This window comes from Hyposmocoma kahamanoa, unplaced genomic scaffold (assembly GCF_003589595.1).
Source record: "Hyposmocoma kahamanoa isolate Upper Pololo Valley unplaced genomic scaffold, ASM358959v1 79, whole genome shotgun sequence".
NCBI classification, from domain to species: Eukaryota; Metazoa; Arthropoda; class Insecta; order Lepidoptera; family Cosmopterigidae; genus Hyposmocoma; species Hyposmocoma kahamanoa.
The window spans coordinates 5,889,255-5,909,217 of record NW_020653993.1 but is presented as its reverse complement, the minus strand read 5'-3'; the positions used below and the strand labels follow the sequence as shown (position 1 = coordinate 5,909,217).

General features: G+C 36.2%; 2 protein-coding genes across 3 annotated transcripts in view; one reads left to right on the top strand and one right to left on the bottom strand.

Moving 5' to 3' along the window:
* LOC113233573 overlaps positions 1-19,963 on the top strand; it is a 374,928-nt gene that overhangs the window by 217,256 nt on the left and 137,709 nt on the right. The gene's annotated exons all lie outside the window — the stretch shown is intronic.
* Positions 12,012-18,605, bottom strand: LOC113233572. 2 transcript variants are annotated; one of them, XM_026468713.1, is made up of 7 exons: positions 18,374-18,605; positions 17,938-18,278; positions 17,589-17,848; positions 16,398-16,567; positions 16,141-16,294; positions 15,094-15,212; positions 12,012-14,437 (listed from the first exon to the last, which is right to left on the bottom strand). In XM_026468713.1, exons 1-7 carry the CDS (start codon positions 18,425-18,427, stop codon positions 14,117-14,119), a joined length of 1,419 nt encoding a protein of 472 aa, XP_026324498.1. In that variant the 5' UTR covers positions 18,428-18,605; the 3' UTR covers positions 12,012-14,116. The 2 variants fall into 2 exon arrangements, with proteins under 2 accessions (XP_026324498.1, XP_026324499.1); XM_026468714.1 differs by having other exon boundaries at positions 17,938-18,257.

The following is a 19,963-nucleotide window of genomic DNA, read 5'->3' as shown; positions in this document are numbered from 1 at the left end:
AGTAGTTAATATTATGTAAAAAGCCGTGGATATCAATTCATTCCTCTTTAATATGAAATGTAAGAAGTCAGCTTTTTCCCTTGTAATATTATTCAACTAATGATCATGTACCAAAAGTATATTTTGAACTTTGAGAACTATGCGTGTCAATAGAAGGCATTATGTGTTACAAACTAATTTATAAATTAACGCTTCCTAATATGGGTAGATGGTACTAAGCCTAAACAAAATATAACAATAGCCGGCACTGCCCATAAAGATCTGTGAAATAAGGTTTGTTTGTTATCACTAGAAATTAGAATAGCTTTTATAAATTGCAGCATGTGAATGTAAAACAATTTAGTCACATAATCTCAGTACAGAGTACTAAAAAAACCGACCTCAAAAGTACGTGGAATTACGTCTATTGAAATATCTAGTTCGCCACTATATATTACTTGACACTGGAGGTAATAATAATCGGTTCTCACTACTCAAAGCATATTGAGTGAAAAACGCCTTGAATTGGAGAAATAGCAAATCAACCATTAAAATAACTGCTCCTAAATTAAAGTTAGGCGCTATTTATAAAAATGAATCTTCATGCAATTCATGCGTGAACAGCCACCTTTAAAGGTGGATGATTTTCTTCAAAATGAAATGGGATCATTATGGAAATACCCTTAATCCACCAAAAAAAGAATCATGAAAATCGGTTCACAAATACCGGAGTTATCGCGTTACATACAAAAAAAAAGAACATGCAGTCGAATATATATTTGAATAGAGAATAGCTATTTGATTATTGTAACGACATCTGGTGTTACCAATAGGTACTAAATACCTGACCACGCTGTCTTGCATCACGATTAGCAGTCCCCTTGACTTAATAGTATTGGTCCATGATATTCCAATACAGTAATGCTGTTACTTACCTATTTCTGCCGCAAAGCAGTAATGTTAACATTAATAGTACCGGTTTAGAAGGTTAGGGTGCTGATGAAATTACAGTAACATGGGACTTTTTAACTTATGTCTCATGGTGATGGGCGCAGTGGCAGTGCCTCTCAGATCTTTGTGATTTAAAGCTCTGAGTGGCACTGCAACTGTTATGGACGTAGTTTACCATCAGGCGCACGACTTGTTCGTCCCGTCACTTGATATTAAAAAAAAATAGTAAAGTGTGACATATTGTAACATTATATTATTTTTAAGTGTACTATGTTACTAACAAAAGCCATAAGTCCCTTACCTACATTCACAAAATAAAATGCAAGTCACGTTACGAAAATAGTTACTCAAAAAAGCCGTAAACCGACTGCATAACAACAGCGAAGGAGTGAAACCAGGAATGCATGCGAAATGGCATTTGTACGTTTGTCTACGTACTAAGGCACTTTGTCCATTCATTCAAAATGCTACCCAGTCAACCAGTCACTAGTAGTTGGAGAGACGGATTCACAAAGAAATATATTTTCTGTTAAGAATGAGTGCATTGTTAACCGACTTCAAAGAGAAGGGAGTTCTTTGTATCCCCTTTGCCCGTATATTTATGGATCTATGCACGCTTTTCTTGACCTATTCTCAGTAATAGAATAATAAACTATGGTAATATTTTTATATAGAGTTCTTTTTCAAGGAGTTCGCCCAGGGAAGTACTGCTATCTTACCTATTTCTGCCGCCAAGCATTAATATGAGCATTAAATAGGTAAGGGTGCTGGTGAAATTACAGGCACAACGGATTTGTCAACTTATGCCTCAGGGTGACTTTTTAAAGCTCTGAATGGCACTGCAACTGCTATGGACAGGCATGTCGCTTACCACCAGGCGCACGACTTGTTCGTCATGTTATTTAGTGTCTTTCAGTAACTGCCTCTGTGGGCGAATGGTTACCATGCCGCTCTACGCAGAGGGCCCGGGTTCAATACCTGGGCCGCAAGAGATATTTGTTTGGCCAACATTTGTTTTTGTTGGGCGTAATTACTGATTGTCTAGTGTTGTTTTTGACCTCCATTACACCTGATAGAGCATGCAAACCTATTATAATATCTACTCGCTATCACACTGAATTATTTTTTAAACGAGTGTTGAATTTCGATTCATATTTATAATTTTACATTATTTTGCAATCATCATGGTATCACTGTATCGGTAGGTCGATTTTCAGATAGAAAAACACTCCTGTTTTAAGCCGAAACAAAGACTTAATCGCGAAGCTTTTCCTATTATGTTCGAAACCTCGTCGAGGAATAATAATATAAATGGAAATCCTGATATATAATAAGACCTCTTTGCCGTTTTGAAGGTTTGTAAACAACCTCTTAACAATGTGAATCTTTTCACATGTACAGGGAGTTTAAATGTGGGTTGTAAGGTACGATGGGGATTTTTTTCAACAGATTATATTACTCACACAGCCACCGAAACAATGAATTCATTGCAAACCAAATTTCCCGATCGCACAATTTCATGAAAATGCTCGATCATATGATTTAACACCGCTGAATTATTTTTTATGGGGTTATGGTTTACCATAGCGTGCAATCGCGCGCGAAAGACCGTTCATCATTTCATCATTTCAGCCTGTTTGCACCCACTGCTGAGTATACGCCTCCTCTCTATTACGCCATTCTTTCCGGTCCCTTGCGAGTCGTGTCCAGTGGTTTCCAATTATGACCTTAATGTGTTCAATCCATCGGGCGGGTGGTTTGCCTCCTGGTCTTTTTGAATCTCTTGGCCACTATTCAGTAACGGCTTTCGTCCATCTTCCATCGTCCCTTCTAGCCCACTTCCACTTAAACTTGGCTATCCTCGTACCCGCGTCTACTACATTTGTGCGACGTCGAATGTCTGCATTGGGTACGTGGTCCAGCAGAGAAATTCCGAACATGGCGCGCTCCATTGCCCTTTGTGTTTTGGTAGGACACATTGATTTGATTGAGGTTGTTTGTGGTAGGACACATTGATTGAACACCTTGGTCTTCAGACATTAAGGGATTCTAGACTTGAACACATCTTCCAACCTATTGAAGGCAGCCCATCGTAATTGAGTTGATCTCGTGATATCTTTAAGCTGAGAAGCGGGGTCGAAGGATAGACAATAACGGAGATAGATGTAGTTGTCCACTATCTCTGTAAGTGCGTATATTATATTATATTTAGATCCCGCAAAGTTAGTCATAATCTTGGTTTTGGTCATGTTCATCTTTAGGCCCACCCTCATCGATGCTTGGTGCAGAACATTAGCTTAAAAAAATTCAATCGCCTACGATTGCGCATGCAGGCTTTCCCGCGCGCAATCACGCTCGACGTGTCGAGTGACTGTGTAAAGAGGGTTAGTTCCTTAAAATCATTTAAAAAAGATCTGTGTGAGCACTCAAGTTGAATGCGAAATCTCTGGTTTGTATGCGAAATTTAATTTGAAATTTACCTTGAGCTTTTCGATGAAGAAAAACATCGTGGTGAAACGTACACGTCGAAGAAGGTTCACAACCCTCAGAAAACGTGTGATTTTCCCAACCCGCATTTTTTTTTTTTTTTTTTTAATAAATAAATAATAAATAACGCACACACTCAACATAGCCCCGCACTAGGGAAACCCTGTATCGCGGGTGCCATGGACACACACATAGACAACCACAAATTACACCCAAACTCACGAGAGAAATAATTGTAGGCCATACTACTATTTCTCCCGGCCCGGGAATCGAACCTGGGACCTCTGTGTGGCAGTCCGGCATGGTAACCGTTTGACCACGGAGGCATTGGACTAGAGCCGCGGAGGAGACCCATGCCGTGCAGTAGGACGCATAAATAATAATAATAATAACAATAATAAAAAGAAATAATTGTCTGTGCAATACAGGATCAGGTTCTCAAGACGAGGAACTATCGGAAATATATCCTAAAGGACGGTACAGTAGACATTATGTCGGGCATGTGGCCGACCCACATAACACAGGAGAGTCACTTAGGCATATTGTTTCAGGTTGGTTCGCTTTTGCTAACACTGAGTACATGCACAGACACAACCAGGCAGCCAAAATATTACACGAAGAGCTCGCTCTGAAATACGGACTCGTGCAACAGAGATTGCCATATTACAAGTATTCACCGGAGCTAGTACTCGAAGTTGACCGCGCCAAAATCTATTGGAATCGATCCATTATCACGGATAGCACTATTCTTGCGAATAAGCCTGATATTGTGATATTGGATCGATCGCAGTCGAGGGTATTTCTTGTGGACGTTACACACCCACCGGGTTTCACGAGACCCACATGACGTGGGTCTCGTGAAACCCGAAACCGAGAAACGCCGGAAACATCTCGATCTGGCGCACGAGATCACCGATATATGGGGTGTGGCTTCCACTAGAAATAATCCCAATTGTTTTGTCCGCAAATGGGTTAATTCCAGTCAGCCTTTCTAACAGCTTCAGGCGGTTGGATTTCTGTGGCGTGTCGCTTCCAGCACAAATGCAGAAAGCGGTCCTGCTCGATACGGCACGTGTTGTTCGCCGGTTCTTAAACCTGAGTTTCTGACCCCGGCCGACTCTGCTATTGCCGGGAAATATCGCCTCTCCCATTTAAAAATTCAAAATTAATCTTTTAGGTCTTGGGAGAGGCGAGAGTCTAAAATGGATAATAATAATAAAGAGCTTTATTTATCTACATTTGCATAACAATTTAGTCTTACATTATCTATAGTTACATATATTGTGTAGATAAAAAGTAAAGAGTCATAGCTTAAGCTGTTTTACAGACCCTACCTTTTTGAAGAAACTCGCTACATTCCAATGACAGTATGACACGTCTCGAGTAGCTCCAAAAAATTATCACTTAACCATAAATATACACATAAGTACATCGCTGAAACTTACAGTTATAATCCTATTGTCACGATGGTACCAGTGCTAAATAAAACATTCCATTTCAAAATACTCCAATTTAAAGTTTAGGCAGGGATGAATAGTACCTAAAAATACAAATATAAGAATGTAAGAAAGAAAGAAAGAATGTAATGGGTTGATGATGTGTGTTTCATCACGAGTACGATCGCCCGCTGAAAAATGTCTTATGAAAAAACTCTTATTTGCTCATTTAAATTTTCCTATGATTTTCAGTTTATTTCTGGGATCCCGCCTGAGTGAATAATGGAGTCGTTGAGTTTGTATAATATATGATTACCAAGCGACGTGTAAACAGCTTTTGGAGCGTGAATAACAACGTCTCTCTCAGGATTCCGTAGGCAAAATTAAATCTTGTGACATTATTATTAATGTGACACAAATATTCTGGTGTCATTTGTCAAAATCCGATAACCAATTTCAAAGTCTTAAAGTAGGTACACAAACATTTCTCAATACGTCATCGTCATTAGAGGAAGAAGAGGATTAATTGGGGACTTCACATCATTTTAATTGGAATTTGAGGTGTTAATTGACATTGAAGTAAATATAAACTCAATTTTAACATTTAGTACTCCGGTGATGGAACCCTTGCTGCACCTAACAAACATGCTCCTCTTATATCTTGACCAAGTCTTGACTTAAAATTTTGTTTCTTTGGGTCTAGAATTAATACCGAGAAAAAAGAACTGCACACTTTTAATCCCATTCTGACAAATATACGAATACAGGAAATTTTAACTATTTAACCATCGACATCCATCTCGTCAAAGACTCCAATCTAGTGAACCGCCTTCGACTAACGGAATTCATCACTATTTTTTCTTCATCGTCATAAACTATTCACAAATGTTTCATTGATACAAAGATTGAACACAAATCTCACAGGACTTTTTCTTTGTGTTCGATGTTTGTATTAATTTATTACACGCTAGTGGAGTATTTTCACAAAAATAAGTTAATATCATGTTAGTAAAACATTATATTTTAGGTCTGAGCCTACGGCCTGACCTTCCGAGATTACACTTGCATATTTTTATGAAGAATACGTACTTTACCGTCCATTAGCAGCGAATTACGCTTCGTAAACGCGCCACTAGTACTGCGGTGGCGGCTCAGGACGTGGGAGGCAGGCGGGCTGGCAAGCACGCGTGGGCGCGATTCTCAGTACGCTGTATACTTTTGTGAAATACGTGCGTGTTTATTGTGCCATCTTCAAACAGCGTGTGCTGTTCGAGAGCTCCTAATTGTGAAGGAACTCGACTCTTAAGGTATGTTATCTTTGGCTTATGATGGTTACTTATTTTTTGTGTGAAGTTTTAGACCAATGTAGTGGTGCAGTGAGTGAATTTCATCGATTTATACCTAAATTGCTTTCTTGAATCCACTCATGGTGATTCACTGTTTGTAATTCATATACTTTTAAATACAAAGGTGTTCCGGACATATCAGTCTCGCGTCCCGAACATCGGCAGTAGTGGAAACCTATGCGAGTTTAGATTGCAGTAAAGAGACCGCTCTATTCACAAATGCCTTCAGTCGGACCTGAAATTTCAAGCTGGCATGGATATTCTCTCCGCCAACTTTGATCCCTCAGACCTTGCAACATCTGAACCAGGCCAGAGGCACATATGTTCTGATAGTGCCCAATTGGGACAAAACTTTCTGGAGAGCGGACCTACGCAAAAGAGCGTTAGCACCGCCATTTCAAATGAGGAATCTTCATCATCACCTCCAGGTCTTGACTACTCGGGCACCACCACCAGTTGTGAAACGATTAAAATTGGAGGCCTGGAAGGTTCGGGGTGGGGTAATCTCGTCAAAAATTAGTCGGTAGAAGAAATTACACTACTGGAAGGCTCATGGCGAAAATCATCTCTTAACACTTACAAAGCTGCATGAAATGGATGGCGAGATTGTTGTAAACCTAAAAACTTGCAATGTACAAGCCCTACTTCACAGACGTTGGCCCTCTTCATAAATTATCTTCATAGAGATTTGGGTCTATCGCCGAGCACTATTAGAGTGCACAAATTCGTAGTTTGCCCCTTCGCAGACTCATGCAACTCAAGTAATTTAAGTTCTGATGTTCTGATAAAAAGAATGCAGAAGAGCGTTGAGCTACAGAAACCAAAATCTTCTAGACTAACAAAATCTTATTGGGATATCTCAAAGCTTGTTGATTGGCTGTCCCAAAATCCCCCCGACGAAGAACACTTGTATAAGATTTCCAGGCATGTAGCGTTTTTACTATTACTAAGTACAGGGCGTCGTATTCATGATTTAACACTATTACATTTGACCCAGAAGGACATACAAATTTCCCAAGATTTCTTAGTGTTCTGGCCAAGGTTCGGTTCTAAAACCGATTCGGCTTTGTATCGTCAATCGGGTTGGGAATTTAAACGAAATAGTTTAAGGAATTTGTGTGTTCCTTATTGGATCGACAAATTAAGAAATGTATCCAATGATCGACGTAATTCAAACCCAAGCCTATTAAGTCTTTTTATTACTATCCGCGGCGTTGTAAAGCCTGCGTCCCAATGTGTCATAGCAGGATGGTTGCGTTCTGTACTTGACCAATTAGGAATAACAGATTCAGCTGGAAGCATAAGAGCAGCAGTTGCTTCAAGAAATTATGAGTTATTACCACAGGATGAAGTTTTAACCAAGGGCAATTGGAGAAGTGAAAATACTTTCTTCAAGCATTATTTTAAGATTCAAACGGACCGAAGCTCCTGTAGTAACAAACAGTTTAAGCGCCTCGTTTATAGTTAGATAATGTTAACAATTTGTTATAAGTTTCAGTTCTTTAGTTGATTTAAGACTGATTACTCAGTGTATCTGATTACACGATCTCATTTTAATGATAATAACTTTTATGTTATGTTTTGTGAACATGTTGTCACATTTTGAATTCTTTACTACTAGCATTTCAGTCTGTTTGTTAAAAAACTTAAACCATTGATAAAAAAGCAGATTATACACATAAGCCGGACTTTTACTAAAGATTATTACCATCATATAATTTAATATAATAACATTTAAATAATATCTAGTTCATTGGCAGATCACAGTACGCTGTTTCATAGGCCGGCAGAAACCAAACACGTCTCGGAGGGTCAAGCCGCTGGCTCTGACCTAAAATAGAACCGGTTTTCCCCCAAAGGGAATAAAAACGGATATTTTGGGTCTAACCAAGGCTTAACCCAAATGTTGAGTCCTTGCCGTCCACTGTTGTTTTGGGCTCCGAGACGGACTGAGAATCGCGCCCGCGCGTGCTTGCCGGCCCGCCAGGCTCCCGCGTCTCGCGCCGCCAACGCAGTACTAGCGGCGCGTTTACGAAGCGTAATTCGCTGCTAATGGACGGTAAAGCACGTATTCTTCATAAAAATATGCAAGTGCAATCTTGGAGGGTCAAACCTTGGCTAGACACAAAATGTCCGTTTTTATTCCCTTTGGGGGAAAAACGATTCTAATTTTCATTACAATTAATATTACAATTTACAGATTTAATTATTCTTAACACAAAGATCGAACAAACGACGCGGCGTGGCGCTACATTAAAAGGAGCAAATTAAACATAAACTTTGCTCTCTTCGAGGTAAGGTTACATTTCATTTACCAAAAATAAGTAAGCTGCAGCAAGCGGTGACGGCCGCAATACAATATACTATAGAACATAATTATTATTAATACAAAGATCGTTCACTTAGAAAAAAATCCTTCGACCTGACTGGATTCGAAACAACGTCTTTTAGTAAACCGTGGCTGACGCTAAGCCAACTAAGCCACGGATCGAACCAGAGGAGCTTACGAATTTTTCTATGTGCTTATTGCAGATCTTTATTTTGGTTTGTTTTAAAAAAATATATATTTTTAGAAATACATTTCTCACAGATGATTCTACGGCAAAAAGTCGTTTAAAAGCGCCTGATGGTAAGTAACACGCCTGTCCATAACAGTTACAGTACCACACACAAGCTTTAAATCACGAATATCTGCGGGACACTACAGTAGCGCCCGGTACCCTGCAACATACCTTACGGACCTCCATGTTTTTGAGAAGCCCTTTAGTGAATATTAGAAACGTCGAGCTTGTATAACATCGTATGGTAAAGTGACGTGTAAACAATATTTTGAGCATGAATAAAATATATAAAACCAGGAAGGCCATTGTTTTCAGCGTTTGCCAGGACTCGACTATTAAGTACAAGCTCCATAGTATTGCAGGCTAAAGCTAGAGAAAACATAAACGCGCAGTTATATAATACAATTAGTACTGGAATTTCATCACGACATGGTCATTTCGATATCTAGTCGCTTTGCACTCTGCAAAGGTGGTTGTTTTGCGATCTAGTTTTTATGCTGATCGAGGTCATTTTGAAGATATTGTGATACCGATATATTCACGCCTAGCGTTCGCAGGATTTTTAATACTTCTCTACCATGTATGGACCGATGACAAGAGATAGCCTACTTGAGGAATGGATCGGTCTGTTGGGCCATTTTGGCGTTTGAATGAGATATAATTATTATTTCTTCTAAGTCGCATTCTTCATAGCTGAAGGTCCGTGTTCCAGAAAGATTTTCGAGACTTTATGGACGTTCGAAGCCTCACGTTATCCCTCACGGCAGTTACTATAGGGAGATCAGTAAGGGCGGTCAATTGATCAGTCCATCGGCTAGGTGGTCGACCGAGGAGTCTCTTTCCTTTATTATTACCTCACCCACCACTATAAGCAGTGTGTGTTTTCCAATTTAATTGTGTAATATCATTTTTCTTAATTTTATTTTTATATATTTTTTAAATTTAATCAGATTTACTTGTAAGCGTTTTGGTAATGTAAATACTGTAAGCTTTCAAGTGTTTTTAAATGAATAAATGAATGTATGAAAGTCTGTTAAGGCCGTCTGGTTGTCCGCGAACAATATAACCAAAATGCTTAATTACTATAAACATAGGTCAGACTAATAACAATGTGTTTGCGCCAATTATGTACCTGGTCTCTATGTGCCTGGTCGAATTTGGAGCACTACCGACAACACCTAGACCAAAACCAGTTTATAAAAGTTCATTTCCCAAATTGGACCCATCAGGAATCCAAACCTGGGATCTCCATTCAGCGTCCGACTTGTACACGGTAAAAACAGATTACTTAAAAATAGACAAATTTCTTTGTATGAAGACAATTTTATTAAATCCAAGAAAACGATTCGCTCCCTATAGACGCTAGAGAATAATTACTTGATAATAGTAAAAAAACGTCTCAAAAGTGTATTTTAGTTCTAAGACAGAAATATTTAATCCAAGAGCAAATTAATTTATTTAAGTCATAAAGCTACTCTAGATTCAAGAAAATATTTATTTGTTATTAGAAATTTCTGATTTTGACTTGAAAAAAAAAGAATGAAAATTGAGAGATAATTATTTAACTGAAGATTTATGTTTTCTATGTTTAAGAGAAGTTTGATTTCATTCTGAAACCAAATTTCTTAAATTATGACTTTTGGTTCAGTTATATCAAAGCAACTTTCTGCTATTAATAAGTCCATTACAATCTTAATGTAAGATTTTACCGTCTTGGGTTAAAATGTGGGGTAAATCTTAATGTAAGATTTTACCGTCTTGGGTTAAAATGTGGGGTATTTTTGATTTAAGTCATTTTGTTTGTTTAAAATAAGGCTCAATTTATATTGCGGCGGAACGGAGTGGAAGCGAATTTTTGTAACGATATTATACATAACATAATGAACATTATGGTCGATTGTGTAACGGTACAAACTAGATACGAGCCAAAATCTTCCGCGGAATGCTCGAGCATTCTCGAGCATGTACGTTACACAATTGACCATAAAATTCATTATGCTATGTACAATAACGTTACAAAAATTCGTTTCCATTCCGTTCCGCTGCTATATAAATTGAGCCTAAGGACATAGTTTGTGAATAATTAAAAAAATATATAACCGCCTTCAAAACGCAACAATTAATTTTAATGAAGTCATTGGCGTTGCTGTTATGACGTTCTGACTTTATCAAATTATAATTATTGCTTCTTGAAAACGGTTGTATTTTTTTGAGAATTGTTCACAAATTTAAACAAAATAAAATTGCAGGCTTAAAATACTTGACACAAAACGACTTAAATAATAAAAAGATTATACTTATTTAGGAAATAAATTAAAAAACGTTTATTTTTCGTACACGTATACAATACTGGCATAATATTAGTAAAATACAAAATGAATTATTGACATGAAAAACTTTAACATAGAAAATTAAATTAAAACTCACAGAAATAAAATTCGTGTTCCTACATATATGCATATATGTGTGACAAACCATAATTCAATAAACCTTAGGGCTTGTTTACGTAACTTACTTATTTTATATAAATTTGCACTGCAACAACCCTTCTGAATAATTTAAACAATCACACTAAAACAGCCGAAATCAAAATAATAAATCTTCATACAGCGACTGTACCTACTCATAACACTGAAATAGCTTTGGATTTGCACGTACTCGTTTTGTCGACATCACAGTACAATATAATATACATCAAAAATCAACTTTAACATAGGAATCCAATTTTACTTTATACAGTACAGAAATTAAATTTGTGTACAAGTCTACATACGCAATAGTACGACTACGTGTTGTTTGTATTACTTTATATGCTCTGAAATGAGCATTATAATGAACAATATCTAAAAAAAAACATTTAAATAATATGTCATTAGTACAATGATTAATCATTATTTTGTTAACAATATAATATTTGGGAATATCCTCAATTATATCTTGTAGCAAAACATTATTTACGGTATACCTAATTCCGTTTAATTCACACCAATCAACATAAATGCAATTGTCTGCACCACAGTGGCCTTCATCAAATTCATATTTACCATACAAAAGATTATCCGTCAAACCTTTCTCAGTTGCATATCGAAAACTTTGTTTTAGTTGACAACGTTTCATAACAGATTGAGGAAGATCTTTTCGTGATGTTATTGACTGACAAACCTTTTTTAACTCTTTGTGTTTCGCTTCGTATTTAAAAGCACTTATAAGTATAGGCGGCCCAATTTTTTTTTATAATTGTAGGGTAATGAATAAGGAAATGATGTTTGGGTTTTAATTTACTTTGAAATAAATTAAGGTATTGCTGGTGATGTTCTTCAATAATACTTTTTAAGTAATCTATTAGGTCTGAAGTAAACGAATGGGAAGTGAGAACATTTGTTATTTCCAATAATATTAAATAATAGTTCCAAACGGGGTCGTTATTTTCAACTAAATCTCCAACCACAAAAGCAAAATTTCTTGTAAGGCATAACATTTCAGAAGCAGATATAGTTAAACTTTTGTTTAATAAGTGTTGATTATTGATTGGTGGTGGTGTGTTTTTCTCATTAGTATTGTACTTAAAGTACTTTATCCTAGAATTCAGATGATCTAGTGAGAAATATCCTTTATCTATTAGACTTCTAATCACAAGGGCCATTCCATACCTTAGTACCCCTTCCGTAAGATCATGCATCACATCACATGTAACATTATTGTAAATATGAAAATATTTCAAATTATTCCAAACACATATTTCTTTAATTCCTATACGATTTTCAACATGTTGATTGTATTCAGAAGGCATTCGTAGATTATTTAATTCACACGATTGGGTTTCAGATTCAGTTTTGGTAGTCAAACAAAACCTGCAGAAATATGTAGCCATAAAGCTTTCGAAAAGTCCTAATACGCCGTGGAGTCCTAAGTTATCTCCAGATAAAGTTATTAATACAAATTTTACTGTAATGATATTTTTGGACAATAAAACACCAACGCCAACTTCTTCTAAAAACTTAAGTTCTTCAATTAATTTGTTAAAAATTGCCCCATTGCCAAAAAATACTCTGTCCTTTGAATAAAATACTTGAGTCACAAAAATATTTTCTAACCTACTTGATTGTTCTGGCGGAATAGTTGCAATAGAAATATAAACTGCACCTAACTTATATTCGCCAGCGTGGCTTCCTAGGGCATTGCCACTTTCAAAATCATCAAAATACAAAATTAAAGGGATAACGATACTGTCTTTGTCTATATTAGCCGAAAGTTCTTTCCACAACGATCCTTGAATCACATTTCGAATCACATCACCGTTACTTACATTACTCTCGTCCAAAAGCATCTGTTGATAATTAAGAATGTGAGAAAGTACTCCAGGTAAGTTTAAAAAATTGCTTAATGTTTGTCTAAGTGGTGTCATGTAAAGTTTTCTTTCCTTTAGCATCATTGTTACATCATTATTTTCACTACGTCGATCTTTGACAGTTCCGATCTTTACTTCTACAGGGGCTACATAATACTCATTGTCAACTAAATTTTTCAAGCGCTTATATTCTGTATCGTAGTCTTTAAATATGTCTGGTAATGCTAATATCATTTCTAGTACAATAATGTTTCTTTTAGTGGCATCTATATGTTCGTTATTAACTGTTTCGTGTATATTTGAAGTGATGTTGTGGATTAAGGTTTGAACTAATTCTATCAAAGTTTGTATTAAAGATCTTGGTAAACTAACAAACCCATATAAATTGCATACAAATATATTTAAGTATGATTTTACAGATTTTATAAAAGATTCATTTCCAGTGTCTTTATCATTCGACGGTGATGTGTCAAAAGATTGGTGTGTATCATTGGTACTTGGAAATGAACTTTGTTCGGACAGGATGGAGTTACTGATATTAATACTATTGTCACAAGAAGTACTATTCCTATTGCGATTTGAATTGTAACACGTTGTTAAATGATTTTTAAAACGATTTTTTTTATCATATGTTCTTTTACAACTCTCAAAAGGGCAGACAAAATAGTTACCTATTTTATGGATAGTTTCTAAATGAAAAATGTATTGCTTAAAATCATGAAGTATTTTGTGACAGTAATTACAGTTCAAATCCATTTTGACAATAAGCGAAACACAGAGAGTTTTAGTCGGAGATTGATCAGGTTAACAATATTGTAAATATCACTTGTAGCAATTATTGTTGCATAAATTGTCGTAACTGAGTTAGAAGTGGTAAGAAAATTCTTTCTAATTGAAAGTCTGTGTATAAACTGTTTTTTTTTTCAAAGAATAGCATGAACAACTCAATTGGGAGTGGGCCCTGCTCTGATTGAGTTTATGAAACCTTGAAAGTGGTGTTTAGCTAAATCACATATTCAAAACGTCAATTATATACGGTACGACGTTATCGTACTTAGTTTCTATATTATATACACATCTTTGTATGATCAAATATAAATGGTCGCCTGCTCTGGGATATCTAACGTTGAAGGTATGGTAAAGTTTAAAAAGAGTATCAAAAGCTTTTGTTATGGTTAAAAATTGATATCTTACATCATCTACTATTAGTAACGGTGAACCACACTCTAGCAAAGATCCCTGGAGTATAACATAGGGTTGAACAGACAATTTCTTGCTTGTCGCCTTTTGTTTTTGTTCTTTGATTACTTGGTCTATATCGCCAGCATTCTAGAAATTAAGATAGTATTAAGAGTACATAATGAAACATAATAAGTAGCCACAACAGATTTGTGAGCCAATCTTTACCACAAAGTAATATTATAAATGAGGCATATGAGGCATAAATATTGAAAACAAAAAATACATATATATATTATATACAGGAGACAGTTTTATATATGTATATGTATATATATATATACCTACTCATCCGTAGAACAAAGATCTATATGTGCAAGACTACTTGTTCTCAGGACATAGTACATTTCGTTTGTTCTTCTTCGCTGTAAATGTCAGATCGACTGTTGTTGGATTTTGTATTTTCGAAACGAAATAAGATATATAAATTGTCAAAACGCCTTTACACAGGCCTTAGTTTGAATAACGAAATTATTCTCGTAACGTACTTATTCTCTTTTCGTTATATAATCATATCGGACTTCGGATGAGTCGACATATATAAATTCCTCCGTGGCCGAAAGGTTACCATGCCGAACTGCCAACGCAGAGGTCCCAGGTTCGATTCCCGGGCTGGGAGAAATATTTGTATGGCCTAAATTTATTTCTCTCGTGAGTTTGAGTGTAATTTGTGATTGTTTATGTGTATATCCATGGCACCCGCGACACAGGGTTTCCCTAGGGCGGGGCTATTAAAAAAAACATACCGGCACACAAATATATAAGGAGTCAATTGCTTCCTGAGTAGTGAACTTAATTTTTTTTGAAATTCTTCCCTTTGGAGGCACCAGATGTGCGAGTATTTTAAGCTCAGCAGGAAGTGTTACTGTAACAATTGAAAATAATATTATACAATTTTATCTATCAAATTTAGCCACTGTAGCGAAACTATATACCACTCAAACTGTAATCAGACAACGTAGGCCTCTAAACTAGATCTAAATATTTCGAAGAGAAGAAGGAAAGACATTGTGGTAAAAGTACCTCAAGTAAATACAACATTTGCAAACAGACAATTCAATCGATCGGCCCAATCGATCCAATCGATCGGACGGACGGACGGACGAACGCACGCACGCACGGACACACACGCACACACTGACACACGGACGGACGGACGGACGGACGGACGGACGGACAGACGGACGGACGGACAGACGGACGGACGGACAGACGGACCGACGGACAGACGGACCGACGGACCGACGGACAGACGGACCGACGGACCGACGGACCGACGGACCGACGGACAGACGGACCGACGGACCGACGGACAGACGGACCGACGGACCGACGGACCGACGGACCGACGGACAGACGGACCGACGGACCGACGGACAGACGGACCGACGGACCGACGGACCGACGGACCGACGGACAGACGGACCGACGGACCGACGGACAGACGGACCGACGGACCGACGGACCGACGGACCGACGGACAGACGGACCGACGGACCGACGGACAGACGGACCGACTGACCGACTGACCGACTGACCGACTGACCGACTGACTGACCGACAGACGGACCGACGAACAGACAGACTAAGTTAAAAATGTTAAATGTGAATTTATAGCTATGGAAGAGCGGTACCTCCTGACACTGACGCTTGACAAGCTTAATAGAAGGTACCATCCACTGTTAATGTAAAGTTAATTGCATTACTGAAATAAACATTTTCTTATTATTATTATTATTATTTATTTTACTAATTCTATCTCAAGCTTTATAAAATTAAAAACGGACACTTACAATCATTGTCTAAATTTTTCAGTGACTCAATAAGGTTCAAGATTCTTTCGTCTCTGTTCGGTTTAAAAGCAATAATTTTTTCGAAAAATATTTTCCAATTTAAATAAAAATTCAGCCCTTTTTCTGGATACAACAAGTCGAAGTCAATGTTTATCTGAAAACAAATATCATAGTTGTCAAAATGATTGGTCTGCGTCAAGATGGAGGAACCCTAGCTCAGAAATAAAACGTAAAACATATGAAAACAGATTACATACCAATATGTCACTTCTTTGGTCTGATAATATTTTCCAGTCTTGTAGAAACTCATGAACGCTCTTGTGTTCACTTTCTTTTCGAACTTTAAATGTATCTTTCCATTTTTGTATTACTTCACCCCATGGTTCGGTGTTATTGTTGAGAAACAGTATATCTCTTAAATGTAAATCTAAAAAAAATCATGTTAGTGTTTCATTTTATCCTTATTGAAATGTTTTGTAAGACTTTCATTATTTACCTGCATTTCAATCAGCTGACAAATGCCTTTCCCACGTAAGTACCTGTTCCTATCTAATAATAATAATATTATAGATTTTTTTTAGATAGAGGACATAGTAACAAAACAACCTATCGAAAATAAACATTAGTTCTGCAAAATTCAATAGTTTAGAAATCATGATTATTTATGTACATTCAATAGCACATCAGACCACACATTTTTATTTGAAAATCGCCTCCAGTGCAACGGAACAAGATACATCAATGTGTAACTTGATACGTTGCCATCCATACTTTTTCAATATTTTCTACTCTAGTCATTAAAACCACCACCAGTATCATAATCGTTATTCAAACAATTTTAACTTAATTTCTCAAGAGAAAACATTGGTTCAGCTCAGATTTACATGAAATTATTCTCAAACCTATCTATTTATCAGAAGTTCTCTATACATATGTTTTTAAACATTTTCTTTTTGTGTACATTATGACCATTAGAGAGTTAAAATTGTAGAAACTCATGAACATGAATTGACTAAAAAATAACGGAGCAATCTAAGAACAAACACAAAAATGGTTCATTGCATGCTAGCTACATGGTTACTACTACTTTAATACCAAATTTCAATTAATTTAGTGGAATAATTTTCAAAATAGACTAGTTTTAAACTTTTGACTAGAGTAGAAAATTTTCAAGAAAGTACATAAAAAAATCATAACTTAAGCTATTGATTTTTGCTAAACTAATGTTTATTTTAAATGGGTTGTTACTCCTATATGTAGAAAAATTTTTGGACCACTGTAAATGGGGCCCACTTACAGAGGATTTCGAGTTACATTTACCTGTATTAAATACCCAGAATGATGCGACTTAGAATACCTACTCTCAAATACCTAAATAGGTTCATAAATTGCTTTAACCCAGTGAAAGTCAGTGGGTTTAATTGCAAGCCCATTTAAAAAAAAATTACCTTGCAAACCTTGAATATACTGTCTTTTAAACGGTGGAGCATTTTCTAGAGTGCCAGATTGTCGCTTGTGTGTGTGGTCTCCATATTTATACAGAAGGTTACGGACTTTGTCCACCAATTTTCCTCGTGCTACTGTAGAACGTCCATTAAATGAATTATTTTTTTTTATAGGTTTGGTAAAATAAGTGCCTATTGACTCCTTTGGAAACAGTGATATTATTTTCGCAGATATAATATTATATTCTTCATAGGTTATCCGGCTAAAAAAATTTTAGTGATGTATTATTGGGAAGTATAAAAGTAATCAGAACACAGTATATACTTACTAATATATACAGTATATACTTACTAATTGACAATGTATGTGTATATATGTTTTATAATTATATCAGTCAACTGGTTTCTCTTGGTATTATTGAGAAAACCATATGTTTCATAGTATTTTAAAATACTATTGCCACCTGCTGACGTATGCAGTAGTGTCTCCAAATCAAAATGTGGAAATGTTTTTCTAGATACACTTTTGGTTGTTTCCAAGATGTCGACCACTTGTAGTTCATCTAATGAAACTAATAAACCGGCATCACTGGTGCTTGTCTCTAATTTACTGGAGGTGGGAGTAATAATGACTTGATCATCAGTTGATTCAGATACTGCATCTGTCGTTGCCTGTAAAGTTAAAAAAATAGACTATTTTGTGTATTTTATAGTCAAGCTATGTTAAGATAGTCAGTATGAAAGCACTTTCAACTAAATTTTTTAACTTAAACATACAGGTCCCTCACCTGTGCAGTAATAAGCTCCCCTATCTTTTCCTCTAAAGATAGTCTAGTCCCCATATGTGGGCATAATTCTTTCAAATTGTCTAGTTTTAATTTGGGGAAATGTTCAATTGTTATACCATTCTCTGCAAAAGTAGTCAAGTTTGTAAATAAAGTCAAATTAAATCAAATATCTTTTTATGTATTTTACTTCTAGTTTAATAACACACACACTCAATAACACATACACTGAATATACCCCGCACTAGGGAAACCCTGTGTCGCGAGTGCCATGAACACACACATAGACAACCACAAACTGCACCCAAACTCACGAGAGAAATAAATGTAGGCCGTATAAATATTTCTCCCGGCCCAGGAATCGAACCTGGGACCTCTGCGTGGCAGTCCGGCAAGGTAACCGCCACGGAGGCAGTTAAAAGTTAGTTTCTATTGTAAAATGCTAATTGTCGAAGTCACGCATTTCAAAGGTAGATACATTATTTTTAATAAACAATGACGACATTAAATCGGGATTCTAAACAGAGATTATTTACATAAAAACTCATAAATTAAATAATCCCATGTTTAAGTATACTGTATACCTATTTCTAGGAAAAGTTCGTCTAAGATCCCTCCATTTTACGCTTACATTCAACGTTACGTACAAAATATCATCATGTGCATAAAAATGTAATACTTACACAATTAATTCATAATAACATCAAATCACTCACCAATAAAATTGGTCACTACAACTTGTGGTATATTCCACGATTCCAAAAGTTCTTTCAACGAATCCATTACTGTTTCCACAAACAACAAATAGAAAAATCAGTTCCTTTTTAAGATTTTATTCTCCTTGCCTTACCTTTTTAAGATTTCAAGTAAAACTAAGTAAGTATAGTTCACTTTGCTTCACATTTTAAATAATTGGCTATTGATTTATGGATGGCTTCTTCAATCGCAGATACCACGGCCACGAAGACGGAGCGCGCGCGTTTTCAACATGTCACGACATGATTGAAAATGACAAAGCAAAATGTTGCCATAAAAAATGTATTCTCGAATTTAGAATATTACTCTTATTAGCAAAATAACTTTTTTTTTATCTAAGAAAATATTTTCTTAAAATACATCCAAGAAATTGGGGATTCATTTGAGATTATTTAGATTTGATGTAAGAGGAAAAAATTTCTTGATGTAAGTAATGTCCAATTAATTGATTAGAAATGAAATAAAATCTTGAAGTGAACGTATTTGTCTCAAAGTTAGAATAAAGTTAAGAGTAAAATTGTATTAGAAAAAGATAAGCAGTATCTTTGTAATGACAATATTTTATTACTTTAAATAAATATGTTTTCAGAATTAGCAAATATTTTGAGAAATTGCTCTTTCTTATTAGTAGAAATCCTTTTTTTCTGTGTATGCATGTGGGCCAGCTCCCAGTATGTGTATTTTCGCCTTAAGGTCACATTTTTCAAGGCACTTACTAATATAAATAAATACACCACGCAAAACTGCTTATCTTACGGCTTTTTGCTACTGGCAAGCTTTTTACTTGTACACTCCACTACATTACACCTTACACTAGTACGAGTACGCCAATGTGCC